At 43.0% G+C, this 17,951-nt stretch overlaps 1 protein-coding gene across 5 annotated transcripts in view; it reads right to left on the bottom strand.

The window, feature by feature from the left end:
- Positions 1-17,951, bottom strand: part of UBE2F (ubiquitin conjugating enzyme E2 F (putative)) — a 102,073-nt gene that overhangs the window by 27,971 nt on the left and 56,151 nt on the right. For 3 of the 5 annotated variants that reach the window (XM_064159191.1, XM_064159182.1, XM_064159194.1), the window contains exons 8-9: positions 11,560-11,592; positions 7,275-7,337 (exon numbers count right to left, since the gene is read on the bottom strand). In XM_064159191.1, coding sequence (XP_064015261.1) covers positions 7,275-7,337; positions 11,560-11,592 — 96 coding nt within the window. Of the gene's footprint in view, positions 1-7,274; positions 7,338-11,559; positions 11,593-15,669; positions 16,045-17,951 lie in introns of those variants that run through there. The other 2 variants (XM_064159195.1, XM_064159200.1) reach the window with 2 other exon arrangements.

The raw sequence follows: 17,951 nt of genomic DNA, 5'->3' as shown, positions 1-17,951 counted from the left end.
TGGGAAGTATTTTCTAGATTTCAGTTAACAAGTAGCAGACAGCACCAACAGCATCTCTGGCTAAGGAACATACAAGTCCTGAACTACTAAGATGATTTGGTGTTGCATTACTGAGTTATATCCCTGTTATCTTAGGATTCAGCCCATGTGGCTGCCACAGAAAGCAAATCACTAGAGCTCTATTTGTGTGAACTAGCAAATCCTTCAATTTTTAGCACATGATTTTCCAGGGAGTAGTCATTAAAATTTATGCTTAGGGATCTGCAGAATTGATTTGACTGACAATTAATGTCTCTGGTCATCCACGTAATTACTGACAGGTTGACTTTCCCACTAAACCCAAGGCAGTCAGAGCTAATCAGCTAGGATGTGGTTCTTTAAATTCAACAAAAAACCTCATGCTACCAAAGTGATTAGACTGTATCAGTGTGAGAAGGCTGAATGTTTGGAATAGCCTTCAGGTTACATAGACACATTCTGATTTGTGGAGTTCTAAACCTAAAGAGAGGACAGGTTAGTCACCTTCCATTGTTTGTGACCCAACTACAATGCAATGTGGGCATCAACAATGTTCTAAAATGTAACACTACTAAAATGAACTAAGGAAACTTTTCCTAAGCTGGAAAAAGTTGAGCTGAAGCCACAGTCAACATATGTGCAAGGTTTGTTTCAGTGTAAAAACTGGCTAAGTGTGGAAATTAGCACCAGATTTACAGAAATGAAGTCACTACAGATGTAGTCAACATGCTGGAAGGTCTGAAGGGACCTGCATGGGTCTTGGGAGGCCCAGCAAGCCTAGCATGAACCCCTGCTGCTGGAACACACTCAGCCCCTGCACAGGGACAGTCCAGATGCTGGGGACAGCACTGACAGGAAAGCTTCAGGGTTAAGAAAGACTGAGTGAATCTTTCCAAGAGGATAGACCTTGGAGTCCTAGTGAGCAGCAGGTTATTCATGGGTCAGCAATGCACCATTGTTGTCAAGAGGACCAATGGCATTCACGAGTGCACCAAGAAAAGTGTATCCAGCAGTCTAGGGAGGTTCTACTCTGCCCTAGTGAGACCACACCTGGTCTCTGATTCAAGAGAGACAAAGAACCACTGCATACAGTCCAACAGAAAGCTACAAGGATAACTCAGGGACTTGAACATCTCTCCTCTAAAGAACAACAGAAAGAATTAGGGCTGTTATGAACAGGCTGAGAGGGGATCTTATTGACATCTACAAATATCTGAAGGATGGGTGTCAAGATGAAGGTGCCAGTCTCTTTGCAGTGGTGCCCAGTCATAGGACAGGGAACAATGGGTACAAGGTGGAACACAAGAAGTTTTACCTCAACTTGAGGAGAAACTTCTTCACGGAGAATGTGACGGAGCACTGGAACAGGCTGCCCATGGAGACTGTGGAGTATCTTCTTCAGGAGACTTTCTAAACCTGCCTGGATGCATTCCTGTATTGTCTGCCCTAGGTGGTCCTGTTTTGGCAGGGGGTTTGAACTGGATGATCTCTAGGGGTTTCCCCTTCCAATCTCTTAACATTCTGTGAACAGAGCTTCCTGATGGAGTTGAGGCAGCTTTGGAAGGACATAAAAGTTGCCTCTCAACGCTGACAACAAGGTTATTGTGGACAGAGCTTCCTTGGAGGCACACAACAGAAGAACATGAGATTGACCTCATAAGCTGAAAAGGCAGACATCTGACCATGTATATGATTACCATGTAGGTAACTCAGCTTTGGAACATCCAATGTCACTTAACAGTCCCAAGATAAACTCACAATTGGGAAAACTTAAGTCTTACAAAGCTGACTGCAGTGACAAAGAAATCATTTGAACAGTATCATTTCATGCAGACAAATACAGGAGTCCTGTCTCTGCAAAATTAGGAGTCACACAGAGTGGCAGACTGCATCCTCTGTCACTGAAAGACTTTTAATGAAAATAGCCAATTGCAGCAGAGGTCTGTAGAGCACTTGTGTAGATATGTTAGTAGAGGGTAAGTCTGAATATTGAGATAATTTCTTTTTCTATCATTTGTGAAAACATGTATTGATTGACATCTCTGCCCAAGTTTGTTTCACAGCCTTCCAAAAAGTTACTGACATCTTGTGAAGTGTATGTGGAAGAACTGCAGAATTACTCAAGCTGCTTAAGCAATTATATGCAATCTAAAAAAATAATGTGTGTAAAATGAACCATGTAAAAATCATGACTTGGTGATCACTGGCCTAAGGAAAGTGGAAGAGAAGAAAATCAGTAACCAACAGCTCCTTCCTGGAACCTTCTTCCCGAAGGGCCCCTGACAGCTGAAAGATGAAGATGCATGAACTCAGATAAAACAGTTTCTTTAAAGGAGTCAATTGAACAGTGTGGCTCTGAATTTGTATAGTTTTTGCACCTCAAACAAGGCTGCTCTCCCAATGGCCACACCCACATGTTCAGGTATAAGGCATAATGCAAAACTGGAGAGGTTCCTTATGCAGGAAGAGAATTGTCCCTTCTGGCCTAACCTGTAATGCAAACTTTCACAGCACGGCTGTTTTCCAAGAATCAGTAATGAGGATCTGATATCTATAATGTGACTTCTTCCAGCATCTGCAAGGCAGCAGGCATTTTTGATTACATATTACCAGCCTGTCTAACTGAACTCCAGTCTCACACTTTCAATAACCAGAGGCAGGCTTCGGATGAGCTGTTAACCTCTTAGGCAGCCACACTTAGCCTGGAATGTCAGCAAAAAGGATCCTAGGATTTCAAATCTGAAATGACATCAGTAAAATACTGAGTCATTATCTGGAGAATCATAGAAGACAGCTGAAGGTACATTTGTTTCAGCTGTTACAAGCTGCATACTCTCACACTGAATTGACCAAAGGCATTCTCTTACAAAATATCTGTTGGATACAAATGTTTGTACACAAAACTGTCCATGTGGATACATTTGCATATCTGTTTGCATGTAGATTATGCATATGGGCATAAATACTTCAAGTAAACTATCTGTATAATTGCATTACACACAAAAATATCTCAGGGAAGATTCAATGTAATTTTGCTATTAACCATATCATCTACTGCAAGTATTTTCTTAAGAGACAGGGCAGGACCACAGCAGTTTGACTTCACAACAAAATGCTTATAAGTACATCTGTTCCTGAAAAGAAACCAAAAGCTAGCTCACACTGCAATTCTATCTTTCAAGGCTAACTGTAAAAGCAGCAGTTTCTCTCCCTTGCACAATTTACTCTCTCCAGACAGACATCACTGGTTTTGTCTTGATGCTGCTGTAAGAAACACCACAGAAAGTCCAGCACTACCTGGAGCTGTCACTATCAATTACATATCCAAGTGTGGTGGGTTTAGGAAATCACCCCCCCAAATTAAAATTTACCACACTAGCTCAGATGGCTGGGAAGTAAGATAAAGTTGTATTTTACAGCAAGCTAAATTTACAAGCATATATATAAAATGTATTTACAATTATACACAATTGAGAAATAATACAGAAAACCAATCTTTGCCCTTGGACAAAGAAAAAGCCCAGAAGGGGCCGACACCACTTTCTCTCTCTCCCAAGACAGAAGAACCAACAAGGCCCATGTGTTAGCTGAAAAAAGTTATGTGTAGAGGAGTCAGAGGGGCAAGGGACAGGGACAGTGACAGAGCCAGCGCTCAAAAGTCAAGAGACCAAAATTGTTTATACATTGCTATTTTATCCCTCTTAGAAAACCAATGAATGATAGAATTTCTCATTATTATTGTTTTACAATTAATGCAATAATTTATTTACATTCTGCACTGAACTTTCAGGAAAATTACTGGAATTTTCCAATAAGCCTTAAACTACTACACTAAGCTAAATTCAGATAAACTCAAAAACCTCCCTCAGTTAGCATGCCAGAATATGAATTTTACAGATGCCTGTGAAGAGACTACTTAGCTTACTAAATAAAAAGTCTGTTCCAGAAGTATTTTTAATTTAGAAGACTGCCAACAAACCCAATTTCTCTTCTACTTCTTTCACAGCTGCTGTAACCTGAAAAATGCCCCAACTCTACCATGCTGTTAGTGCAGCAGGTTGTATTTTGAGTGCTCACCTCTGAGTCTTAGAGTAAGGTGTGCTTTTAAAAGCAGGTAACGTACTTCCTTTCTGTGAATTCACAAGATTTCCAATTTCTGAATGAGGTGGACAGCAATTTCCTAGCATTTCATCACTCTTTGGGAAGAGGACATAACTCTCTGGCTGGTCTGAGGCCTAACAATTTATCTGAAGCACTGGTGAGGTTTGCCTATCACAGCCTCAGCACATCTGACACAAAACTGTCCTAGTACTACTTTGGGAGCACTTCTCCTTACAAAAACCTACCCAGACACCAGACAAACCACTTTTCCTCTGGCAGTTAGAGGAAATCAAGTGCCAGATTTGACACTCTCACATAGTTGTGCAGTCCTAAATTCCCAAAGAGCTACAAATTTCCCTGGCAAGGTGTTAGAGAATAGTTCAGTCTAACAATGCAAAGACAATTCTTCGGTCTGCTACCTTCAAAACACTGGTTTTGTTTTTTGAGCTGTATTCCCCATGTGACAACTTCCAGTGTTTTATGCCTTGGAAAGCTTCCTGACACTCTTTGCCAAAGAAAACCTTCCAAAGCCAGTGTCTATTACATTTTTTTCATCTCAGGCTTGAAGTCTCATCCCAGCCATGCAAACAGACAAATAGGAGAATTTCACAAGATCTCATTAAACAAGAAAACATCTGCAAGGATGAACTTGCAATCCTGATGCTTCCTCTTGAAAAAAATGAGATAAATTAGGTACACTGTTTGACTTTGCATTTTCAATGAACTCTTCAAATCAGCTCTTACGTGGAAACTTTCTTCAATCTTTAAGGTTAACTTCAACAAAAGTACCAAAAGAGTTTAATTAAAAGAAGAGATTTTGGGCATATAAAAGTTATGCTTGGCACGTTTGAGATACACATCTACAAAACATAATGTGGCACAACTTCTAAGACCCACACAATGGAGAAGTTAGCACTTTTGTTCACTTCCACCTCCATGATCAATCTCAGTTGAGAGGTACATAGATGTTCATGAGGCTGCTTATCAATATACTGGTTTGCTTCACCCAGTTCATAATACACAGATAAAACAGGACCAGGAAAAAGAAGATAAAAGTTTCCACTTCCATCTCTCAAACCGAGAAGGCTCTGGGTAGAACTTATAGCTACATTTCAATAACTAAAGGGCCAATGGTTATAAACTGGAGCAGGGTAAATTTAGGTTGGACATAAGGAAGAAGTTCTTTCCAATGAGAGCAGTAAAATACTGGAATGGGCTGCCTAGGGATGGGGTTGAGGCCCCGGCCCTGCAAACATTCAAGATCAAACTTGATGTGGTCACGGGCAGCCTGATGTAGTTGGAGGTGTCCCCACTCACTGCAGTGGGAGTGAATGAGATCATAGAATCATAGAATCAACCAGGTTGGAAGAGACCTCCAAGATCATCCACTCCAACCTAGCACCCAGCCCTAGCCAGTCAACTAGACCATGGCACTAAGTGCCTCATCCAGGCTTTTCTTGAACACCTCCAGGGACGGTGACTCCACCACCTCCCTGGGCAGCCTATTCTAATGGCAAATCACTCTCTCTGGGAAGAACTTCCTCCTAACATCCAGACTATACTTTCCCCAGCACAACTGGAGACTGTGTCCCCTTGTTCTGTTGTTGGTTGCCTGGGAGAAGAGGCCAACCCCCACCTGGCTACAACCTCCCTTCAGGTAGTTGTAGACAGCAATGAGATCCCCCCTGAGCCTCCTCTTCTCCAGGCTAAACAACCCCAGCTCCCTCAGCCTCTCCTCATAGGGTTTGTGTTCCAGGCCCTTCACCAGCTTTGTTGCCCTTCTCTGGACACATTCCAGCACCTCAACATCTCTCTTGAATTGAGGGGCCCAGAACTGGACACAGGACTCAAGGTGTGGCCTGACCAGTGCTGAGTACAGGGGAAGAATAACCTCCCTTGTCCTACTGGCCACACTGTTCCTGATACAGCCCAGGATGCCATTGGCTCTCTTGGCCACCTGGGCACACTGCTGGCTCATCTTCAGCTTACTATCTATCAGTACCCCCAGGTCCCTTTCCTCCTGACTGCTCTCCAGCCACTCAGTCCCAAGCCTGTAGCACTGCTTGGGGTTGTTGTGGCCAAAGTGCAGAACCCTGCACTTGGCCTTGTTCAATCTCATCCCACTGGCCTCTGCCCACCCATCCAGCCTGTCCAGGTCCCTCTGCAGGGCTCTCCTACCTTCCAACAGATCAACACCTGCTCCTAGCTTGGTGTCATCTGCAAACTTACTGATGCTGGACTCAATCCCCTGGTCCAGATCATCAATAAAGATGTTGAACAGGACTGGGCCCAGTACTGATCCTTGGGGAACACCACTAGTGACTGGCTGCCAACTGGATGTGGCACCATTCACCACCACTCTCTGAGCTCTGCCATCCAGCCAGTTCTTGATCCAGCACAGAGTGAATCTGTCCAAACCATGAGCTGCCAGCTTGGCTAGGAACTTCTTGTGGCAGACAGTGTCAAAGGCTTTGCTGAAGTCCAGGTAGACTACATCGACAGCCTGCCCCACATTCAGCAGGTAGGTAACCTGATCATAAAAGGAGATCAGGTTGGTGAGACAGGACCTGCCCTTCCTAAACCCATGCTGGCTGGGCTTGATCCCTTGGCCATCCTGTAGGTGCTTTGTGATGGCACTCAAGATGACCTGTTCCATGACCTTGCCTGGCACTGAGATGACCTTTGAGGTCTCATTTCCAAACCGATGCAACCCGTGGCTTGAAAACAATCATCCGGCACATAAGAGTTGAAGAAAAAGTTGCATTTAGAAAGAGACAGAGGAGGATAAGATCTTTTTGTGGGCCTTCTAAGGTAAAGGCTACTCACAGAACTGCATCAAACCATTCACTATCACAGAGAGAACATGTACAACTTCAGGGAAAAGTCTCAGAAACAAGAAGGAAAATATCATCTATTTTGGGGATGTGACTACATTATGGTCAACAAGTCTGGCAGATGGTGAATAACACTGCTATGGCAAGTTTACTTTCCCAGACAAAGTACATTTTGTTTGAATAACTGGTAGCTGATACAGTGAGTCACTCGACTGCCTGAAGTAGCAGCTTACATGCTTTAAAAGGACTGCCTGGGAATCGCCAAGCACCCTGAGTGTATCTGTTTGGGAACAGCATGCTTTAAATAAACTGCTGACTCACCTTGTCACGCAAATGATGCTCTGCAGCCTCAATATTCAAGGGATCGTCAAAATTCAAAAGATCCTGGCAAAGAAACAGAGAACATTGTGAGGTTCCCACTCACTGCATCACACAAGGAATCCTAAGCCTTAATGAACAAAATAATGAAACTACCTCTATAGGCATCCCTGCTAAAGGTAGATGCAAATGAGTTTGCTGATTGCAAACCAAACCACAAGTCAATTAAAGGCATTCGACCCTATCTAGTGGCATACCAGGCACAGCCTTGTGACACTTCTCTCTGGCAGAGATGCATTTCTGTTGGAAAATAAAGAGTTTTAAACCTAATTTTGAAGAAACATTTTAAGTTTCAGAAGGCAGTTCCTGTTCACTTTTTTTTCAAAGGTAATAGGATGAGATTTAACAAGGCTAAGTGCAGGATTCTACACTTTGGCCACAACCACCCCGAGCAGCGCTACAGGCTGAGGACAGAGTGGCTGGAGAGCGGCCAGGAAGAAAGGGACCTGGGGGTGCTTGGCGCTGGTAGACAGTAGGCTGAACATGAGCCAGCAGTGTGCCAAGGTGAAGCAATGGTATCCTGGCCATTGGCAATCCATATCAGGAACAGTGTGGCCAGTAGGACAATAGGGGTTACTTTTTCCTGTACTCAGCACTGGTCAGGCCACACCTTGAGTCCTGTGTCCAGTTCTGGGCTCCTCAATTCAAGAGAGATGTTGAGGTGCTGGAATGTGTCCAGAGAAGGGTGACAAAGCTGGTGAGGGGCTTGGAACACAGCCCTGTGAGGAGAGACTGAGGGAGCTGGGGGTGTTTAGCCTGGAGGAGACTCAGGGCAGACCTCATTGCTGTACACAACTACCTGAAGGGAGGTTGTAGCCAGGTGGGGGTTGGTCTCTTCTCCCAGACAACCAGCAACAGAACAAGGGGACACAGTCTCAAGTTGTGCCAAGGGAGGTATAGGCTGGATGTTAGGAGGAAGTTCTTCCCAGAGAGAGTGATTTGCCATTAGAATTGGCTGCCCAGGGAGGTGGTGTTCAAGAGAAGACTGGATGAGGCACTCAGTGCCATGGTCTAGTTGACTATATAGGGCTGGGTGCTAGGTTGGGCTGGCTGAGCTTGGAGGTCTCTTCCAACCTGGATGATTCTATGGTCTTAAAAAGACAACCCCTACAAACAGCCTGGTGGTAAATCTGGAAGAGTTTCCTTAACACCATCTATATAGCAAAGCAATTTCATTCCTCTGCAGACCCTGGAGCCTGACAGACAGGAAAGTTTTAGTGCAATGGGAAAAACAGGGCAGAGAAGAAAGAGAGTGCAAAGATCCCATGAGCAAAGGGCACACAGGGCAGAGAGCAGATATAATCTCAGGTCTGCCAGTTCAATCTCAGTAAATATTTACTTCAGATTCAGAAAGGGTTTAGGGTTAAAAATAACTGAGACCAAGATGCTGATAGAAGGGGAATGATCCTTGAAAGTAACACTGAATCACATCCCTCCCCTATTCTGCCTGCAGCCCAGATCCCTTTCCAAGGTTAGCCTGTGACAGCAATGAAATGCTGTCACAAATGTGAAAGGCTCACATCACTCTCCAACTTGTTTTCAAGCAACAAGCTTCCCATTTCACTCAAACCAGGACACCAATTCACCTCATTGTACCACAGAATTGTTTCAGTTGGAAAATACCTCTAAGACCATTGAGTCCAACCATCAACCCAACACTACTGTGGCCATTAAACCAAGTTCAAAGTGCCACGGCCCTATGTTCTTGAACACCTTCATTTTCCACAGCTGTGAGTTTCTCCACCTGCATGCTGCAGTCTGTAGTTCACTATGATGCACCTAACGAAACCCTGGTGTGTCTATGCTATTAGCTATCTCCTCAACCCCTCACAGCTCCCAGTTGTGCAGCCTTCTGTGCTGGCTGATCTGATGCCCAGGTCAGTACTGGGCAATGTCCTCACCTGGCAGCATGGATGCTGCACCCTCCCAGTTCCTGCCTAGGGCTGCCTGCCAGTGTTTCAGTACGGTTGAGGTGTACAGCAGGAGCAAAAGCTGCTGAGTGGAGCATTCCAGCATTTTGAGCGAAGAAAGCACCAGGAAGGGCACAGGGCAAGCTGCATGTTGGAGCAGGGGTGGTGACAGACATCACCAAGAGTGGCTTACTCACCCTTGAGGTGTGTGGAAGCTGACTGGAAGGAGCTACTCATGAACACCTGGGGCATATGTATCTTTTGTGGGCCTGGGAGGAGCTGCTCCGGCTGCTGGCCTTGACAGCTTAGGAGTTGGCATTGAAGAAAGGTGTCTTCTGTCCAGCAGAGCTGATGATACTCAGCTCTTTAATCACCTCTCACCACCATGTCACCATGCTCACTTGCATGTGTAAACCCATGTGCAGCATTTCCCAGGAGCTTCTGCTCCTTGGCACATCATCAGCCAGGCTGGGGATGACACAAGGACATGGGTTGGCCCACACCTGCAATGACCAGAGATAGAGGAGGTCTCACTCACTCCAGGAGTTGGAGGATGACTTTGGCACCTTCAGTATGTCCTGTGGCATTGGCAGCTGGGGACTATGGGCTCCAACTGGCCATTGTGTTACATAGGGAAGAGCAGCAGAAAACCCAGACCAAGAAAGTCATGTTCCTGCTCCCCATCAGAGAATGATATGAGGAGTGCAAGAGGGAGAGGCTGGAAGCAGCTGCTGTTTCTGGCCTGTCAGCCTCAGCAGAGATGTCCCCTGTTTTGCCCAGTAACTAAGAGGAGCATGAGCAGATCAGCCAGGGTACTAGCTGCCCCTCCAGAAGACCTGGTGGAGGAGACTTGCCCCTGACATTCTATTATTCTATGACTTTTCTCTTGCTTGTGGTGATGGAAAAAACACTGGACAGCAAGAGCACCCCATGATGAACCCTGCAGCACCATAGAATCAACCAGGTTGGAAGAGACCTCAAAGATCATCCAGTCCAACCTATCTCCCAGCCCTAGCTAATCAACTAGACCATGGCACTAAGTGCCTCATCCAGTCTTTTCTTGACCATCTTTCAGACACCTGTGGTCTGGCTGATTCTCTCACTGACTTTTAGTCCAGCACCAACTTCTAGTGGGCGAAACCAAAGTATCTGAAATCATGACAAAATGGGTTCTGTTTATTTGGTCACTCGGATGTGCAAAAGACACCAGCACCAGGGTGCTGAATGGGCAAGTACATCTCACTCAAAAAGGTCCCAGACTGGACAAAACACCTTCAGTATGTCAGGATGCTGAAAGATCTCTCAGCTTGTTCAGAGGAAGACTGAGAGGCAATTTCACGAGTAGCTGTCACCATCTTCCTCCCACTCACTTCAAGAAAACCCCAAAAGAATCTGCCAGGCCAGTACAATCCAGTGCCAGCTATTTGAAGTCTAATTATTTATGAGAAGCTGCATGTGAAGGAAATCCAAGAGGCAAGCTGGGAAGCACAGCTCTGACTGGCCATGACAAATCCCCATGGTCTCCAAAGCCTGACCATCACTCTTTGCAGCTGTTTGTCCAGAAGATTATTTTTACCCGCAGTTCTTCCTCTGAAGGCACTTTTTTGTACCTCCTGTGGAAGACTAACTGTGAAATGCAATTACTCCTTGTTGCAAAGGCAAATGGTCTCCAATCTTCTAAATCAATTTACCAGATAAGTTGCTGAAACAAATCAAGTCTTTGGACATCAGGAAAGCTTAAAAGACTGTAGCTAGTCATTGGCTTGGCTTTTGCAAGAGGTTTTAGAATTGTACTTTGGTGCCAGTGATGGTGCTGGGAATGAAGTAACTGCTCTGCCCCTCCTCATACAGATAGCAGTGGAAGGAATTTCCCTCTTTAAAAACAGGCTGGGACTAACAAAGCCACAGCCTAAACAATTTAACAATCCTAACCATCACTTTAAATTCCTAAATGTCATTAAAAAAAAAAACCCCAATTCCTTCTCAGACCAATAGGAATTCCAGTTTCCTGCAAACTAGCAGAAGCAACTTCATACTACGTGGAAGATCCCAGGTGACTTGTTACCAAAATATCTCATAATGACTTGTAATCCAAAGTAGAAATGATCTACCAAAAAGCTGGCATTTCAGATTGTCCATGGGAGTCTTCCAGTTCTAGAAACAAAACCACAAACTGATTTCATACTTGTATACCACCCTCTTTCAGGACAAAGGAAATAACCTTAAGAGGCCACAGGCATGGTTCACATTAGGTGATGCTGAAACCAAACCAGGCACAATAAAGGAAAATTGATATGAAGAAATATTTATTTACTTACAGTAAATAAAGAGTTTAACCCCCAGACAACATCCTGCAAAGGAAAAGCACAGTCAGCGAGGTATGCATTTCAGGTGTTCTGAACACATTCACATAGTTTATTTTTCTACTAATCCATGAAATTACCAGAAATTCCACCTAGATTAAGGGTGATATTTTACTAATTTAACTTGAAATACTGAAAAACATTTCCCACTCCATGAGTACTTGATACTTAGAAGTCACCAAAAAAAAACCAAAACACCTAACACTGCAAATTCAAGCACAAGTTCAGATATTTCTTTGTATAGAGAAGCCTTATTCCTGTTTCTTCTCTGCTCGAAGAGATGAATATCTCAACACATATATGCCACCAACTGGAAAATGCACTGCTCAGTTCAAAGGTTAGGTAATAAAACTTAACAGTGCAACCCATTCTTAAACTTAAACAATTGAAACTGTGTCAGACAAGCATCTGAAATTGTACCAAAACACCAAAGAGATTTAGGTGTAGTATGAGTATGGAGAAATTGTTTGTATAAAAACATATACCTCAAGTAATTTTACATCCTTTTAAGTATCTTTTTAAATGAGATGACTAGAGAGGGTTTGCAATTCCCTCAAACAGGAAGCTTCAAGGGAATCTGCCTCCAAATGGCATCATCAAACACAGATTATACTGAGGTGGGCATCTCCAAAAAGGTTCCACCAGCACTGACCTCAGAGTCCACATCCTCCACTTAGAAACTTCAAAGACTAAGAAAATAGACAAGATCCAGTTATTACAGAAAGAAGCCTAAAAGGATCACCTACCACCAATTCTGAAGCTAAGTTCTTCCTGTACAAAAGATTATTTTCTTGAATAGCAGCATAATTAAGATACTCTATTTCAAAATCCCACAAAATGCTGGGCACTAAAGCTTCAAGCTGACCTCAGCTCAGTCCTTCGACTACCACTGCCCACCTATCAGACTTAAGACCAGCATTGCATCTCCTGCCCTTACAGTCTACTAGCACTTGACACGTGAAAATAGTCTGCAGGACAAACACTACACATCAACTCTTTCACAGCTAAAACGTACCTTTCACAATAAGACAAAGCCTTAAAGTAAAAACTTCCTATCCACAGCAAAGAAGTTCAATAGATGAGCAAATCTCAGCTCGTTTCCTGCTCCAGGCCCTCTGCTGAGTGGTGGACCACAGAAATCCATATCCCTTAAGAATGCTATCCAATTATGCCCTAATGAAGAAGACACTATGTCAGCATTATCTGGACAACAGCCTCTCAGGATCCAATTTTCCCTTGATCTTGCACAATGAACCTACTAAGTTTATCTGCTTTAAATAACGTGACTCTGCCTGGCAAAGCTGTTGCTGTCAGCCTTTTCAGCTTCAGCATCTTCTCTTAACAGAGCTTTTGAAACCATCAAGTGTGGCAAAGGCAGCAACTCTTCCAAAGGTACCCATCATCTACAATGGCTGCATTGACACTAACTCCAAAAAGGACAGATCCGGGACACCAAAGAATTACAGTTATCTGAACGTTTTAGGACTACAGCACTGAGCAGTCACTTCCACTCCTAGACAGCCCTCCTGTCAGATCCTTGGGAAGTATTAGAAAAGAGACTGTTTCAAATAGAGGAGAGAAGTCATTATTTTACCCTTATTCAGCTGCAACCACTGTCACAGAAACTGGGCACAGTGCAGGTTAGCAAAACACAGTATTAAGAAAACCTGTATTAAGGGATCCTGAGGATAAACTATTTGTACAGTGCAGTGGTGCTACAGTATAAACAAACCAAAGTCACTGCTTATAAGAAAGAGTTCACCAGTGTAGAGAGCAGAAACAGGCATGAAGGTCTCAGCTTCCATTTTACCCTCCTGCAGTCAGGCATAAGAGAGTGGGCAACATGGCATAGGCTGCCACAGCGTCACTACTCTGAGGCTCTGCTTCACTTCGGTATCCCTGGCACGGATGAAGCTTGAGGACTGGCTGATGCAGAGAGTTAGTAGCAAGGGTGGCTGAGAGTGCTTCGGCCTACAGCCTCTGTTTCAGTAGATGCTCTGAACTCTGAAGATCAGGATCTCATTCCAGTGCTGCAGGGAGGCAAAGTGAATGTCTTGGGGGTGTGAAGAATCTCTTGTGTCCAATTTTAACCTGCTGTGTGTTACCTACAAGTTTTGGTAACATGACCTTACTAAACCACAGTAACTTGCTTTTACATGCCTGAAGAAGCAGGAGTAAATTAACTCTCTAAAGTTTGTCTTTCATCTACACCACACGATAGCAAACTGTAGCTGGAGAATGTGATGCAATTATGATACTGAGTGTTAAAAAACATCCTAAAGAGGTATGAAGAGCTCACACTACACACTGGGGACTGAATGCCAAAACAGCATTCACAGGGTTGCAAATTACACACAACTGTTCAACCATCTACCAGCACACATAAAAAGAAACAAACAAAAGAGTGACCAGTTACATAGATTTTGAAATCCTGGAGAGCTCACTGTCTCTACATTTAAGAGTGCTGAAGTCCCAAGTTTTCCAGAGTCTCTCCACCAGGACATTTGAGTGTTGGCTCTCCAAACAAAATAGCTTCTGCTCCAACACAAGCAGTAGTGAGCCATAGCTTACCAAAAGTAAACATGGCAGCTCAAAATAGAGATGTACAACTACATCAAATTATTTCCCCCTTCTATAAACATCTGCTTTTGCAGTTTACCTAAATTGCTCCCAAATTTTCATTTGCTGAATTCTGGTTTTGACTCACTCTGGCTGCCTTTGCAGAGAGTTCTATCAAAAAACCCAACCCCAAAAACCCCAGCAAAAACCTCTCTAAGGCTGCAAGTTCTCAGCATGCTGTATGTTTTCTAAAGCTGTTCTAGAAACCAAAAAGCATAAAAGGATCATTATTATTTCTGAATAACTTGTGTGTGAAATTAATATACTTTCTGATGTTTCCACCTATTCCAGTTTTATGACTTGCCACACTCATTTCATGGTGTTGCATGGCACCTTAAAAAATAATGCTAATTTACTGCCAGGGGGAAACACTTTTTGTGATGAGATTGAGGCTAGACTGGTTTTAAATCTAGGATATTGAGCAAGGGAAGTGGGATGGAACAGATGAGCAAGAGCGATGCAAGTATTTCATATCTGAAAAACGTGACACTGTTGCACTGCAAAAATAATCACTTTGCATGATTGACTTCAGCAGAGCTGCTTGCTGCATGCAGATAAGCCCTTGGCTGAACACTTGCTTCACGTTTTCCTCACAAGCTAAAAAGATTGCAAGCCACCAAAGATCCTGTCAGATGTAACAGTTCAAAAACTTCCATTTTCTTCTAATGTAACAAAGTGTTATCCTCAGCTTCAAACACTTACTGAACTTAGGGCTTAAATACTCTGAAAACAGAAAGTTAACCCTATGTACATGAATTTTTAAAGGTCATCTTCACATGTAGGGGCAGCACAGATGTCACCTTAAAATGTTAATAATGCTTTATGCTGCTCCACTTCAATGAGAACTCTACTTGCAAAAGGGGAGTCAGACACAGGGTATGTACCTGTTCACATGGTGAACACCTGAAAAGGCTGTTTCCTTTACAATGCATTTTTTGATCTACTTTCTTTACATGCTTAACATCAAAATTATAGAGTACAACTGCCGTTGCTACTGGGGGGCAACCCCAGATCAAAACTGAGGGCCTCGTGCTTTTCATAACAAAGTGGCACAGTCTACTCAGGATAGACCCTGCAGAAAAGACTGCAGAATTCCCTAAAATGTTTCATCTGGTTTCTGCTTCAGCCCTGCCCAGGCAGGTCCCTCTGCATCCCCCTGGTCTCCAAGAGGCTTTGCATCAGCACAAACGTCACTCATGAGGTTAAATGCCTTTGCAAGGCAACTGCAGGTCAGGTGTGGAAGTGTTTTTCATTTGCATCTCTTCTGCACCGGTTCAGAGGATTCAAGTATGATAACTGACCTAAAGACCAGGGCTCTCAAGCAGAACAGTACCATGTTAAATCCACAGCAGGTAAGTGGAAGGGGGTATAGTGAGGGAAACATACTCTAGTCCACAACACTGTCACCATTTTGAGCTCAAGCATGGAGAAGTCAACAGAAGCAAGTCAGAGTATAAACAGACTTTTATAAATGACTCTTCATAATTTGAGTGAAAATTTACATCAAAGTCCTACCCACAGATTTATTTATGGCATGCCAAATGAGGGAACGAAAATATAAATCAATCTGCCACTATGGCAATGTTTAAAGTTCAAGAGCAATTAATCAAAAACCTAAACACAGCTTCTGAAATAGCCCCTCCTAAGGCTAGAGAGTCTCAAAGTCTGAATTTGTAGGAAGTTCTAATTCAGTTAGTCATCAAATCTTCCCAAGTGGCAGTTCTCACAACCACTTCACAAAGGCGGTGTCACTGAAACCATAACACAGACAAGTGTTTAGCTGCGCCTGCTGATGTTTGGAAATACAACCACACAGCATTTCTGGTGAAGAGAGAATAAACATGGAAATTGTAAATTAAGGTTTTAATGTATTAAATATATTTTGCCTGTTAAGTACAGAACAAGGCAGACAAAAGCAGCTAATGAACTTCCAATCAAAGAAATTTCTTTAGAGATCCAAGGAGCATTTCTGATCTAATAGACTGATTAAATTACAGCTTATTGCTAAACCATTTTTTATACACAAACAATTTAACCCATTCAGATCAATGAAAGGAGCAGCAGTCATTTATACAAGCAGATGTCTGAAGCAATTTGGTTTTCTTTTTTAAACAAGCAAGTTTTTTTTAAACAAGTAGTGGCTCAAAATAAGCGCCAAGCATTATATATCACGGTTTAGAAAAGGGCTTGAAATTACACCTGAAAACTCAGCATGCTAAAAGTCAGGCCACTGCATGACTGTCTCCTGAGACATCTCTCTGCTCTGTACCAGCTGAAGATAGATTTCACTACCATTCACCTTCTTCCACTGCCTCTTACTAACAAGCCCAGCTTCTTTCTCTCTTCACTGCAGCTTAGGAAACCAAGCATCCTTCATCCCACCTAACATCACCTTCCCCAGGCTCTGCTGAACTTCTCTTTCTGCTTCCTCCACAAACAGCTCAGATTCTCTTTGTGGACTAACCATTTGCCTGCAACCACTACGATGTAAAGATTCTCACTGGTCCAAGGGGGTAAAAAAAGGGAATGCTTTCATGTCAGAGACGGTAGGCACTTATTAGCTTATGAAAAAAAAAATGCTTCCCTCCTAAACAGTCTTCTCCCAAATAAAATGTTCTCTTTTCATCTCCCTCTCCTGCTCCCCTCTAATCTTGCATTTAACACTGCTACAGTACCTTGCAAAGTTCCTGTAGCAAGTAAAACACTGCTCCCACCTGGTGTAAGGTGATGAAGAGATCAACCTTCTTTAGTCAACCACAAAGGCCATTTCAATTCTCATGTGCCTGCAATCCCAGCTCATGCTTCCCACCCTAACACAACAACAGTAGCTTACTTAGTGGGCTTTGGGTAATTTAAATGGCATGAACTGCTCCAGTTAGCAAACACAAAAAAAAAAGAGGAAGGCTGGAAAACGATTTCTTCTGTACTCAAACATACTAGAGGGAAGAAAACAGGAACAATTATAGTCTGTTCCTCTCCTAGACCAAGACAGCTGTGAATTGCCAAGTATGCAGGAGCACTCATCTACAATCCCTTACTTTTGTTACTGACTCCTTGACATTTGTCCCCAAAGTTACTTCACAGCAAGAAGATAATATTTTATAAATTGTTCCCTGGAGAATTCTGTGATAGTTTCTTAATGAACTACACTACAGTGATTATGAATACTAAAGTCATCTCTCCCCTCTGCCTCCTCCCCCCCCCCCCCCAACCTCAAGACCAGTCTACTCAACTGATTAAAGTCGACACAATTTGCATATTCAGAAATCAACAATATGGGGAAAACAAGCATGGTTTAATTAGACTTACTAATGTGCTGTGCTGTTTTACTGAACCACTCTTCAAAAAAGTTCTAGTAATAACAGCTATTGTATTGAAAATAAATATTTAACTTTATCAGAAGTCATTAAAGAGAGGGGAAAAAAAAGTGTTGCAAATCTTTCATGAAGCAAGGGCTGATACCAGACATCGGTGAAGTATTTTCACTGGTCTGGGCACATAGAGAAGGAAAATACACAGTAACTCCTCACAAAACTGATAAAGCAAATTTATAAAATCAGAATACAGCAAAATGTACTCCTGGAAAAAAAAATTCTTGAAGATCATTTTAAGAAAAGCAGAATGTCAGATCAAGATGGAAATTTGTACTTCGTGGCTCAGAGCTTCTTTTTAACAAATACTGGGTCTGATTTTTATTTTTTTGTCATATTCAGGCAGAGAAGGAAGGC

The sequence above is a fragment of the Pogoniulus pusillus genome, chromosome 2 (genome assembly GCF_015220805.1).
Source record: "Pogoniulus pusillus isolate bPogPus1 chromosome 2, bPogPus1.pri, whole genome shotgun sequence".
NCBI classification, from domain to species: Eukaryota; Metazoa; Chordata; class Aves; order Piciformes; family Lybiidae; genus Pogoniulus; species Pogoniulus pusillus.
The sequence above is the reverse complement of the archived record's forward strand: the minus strand, read 5'-3'. Positions and strand labels throughout refer to the sequence as shown.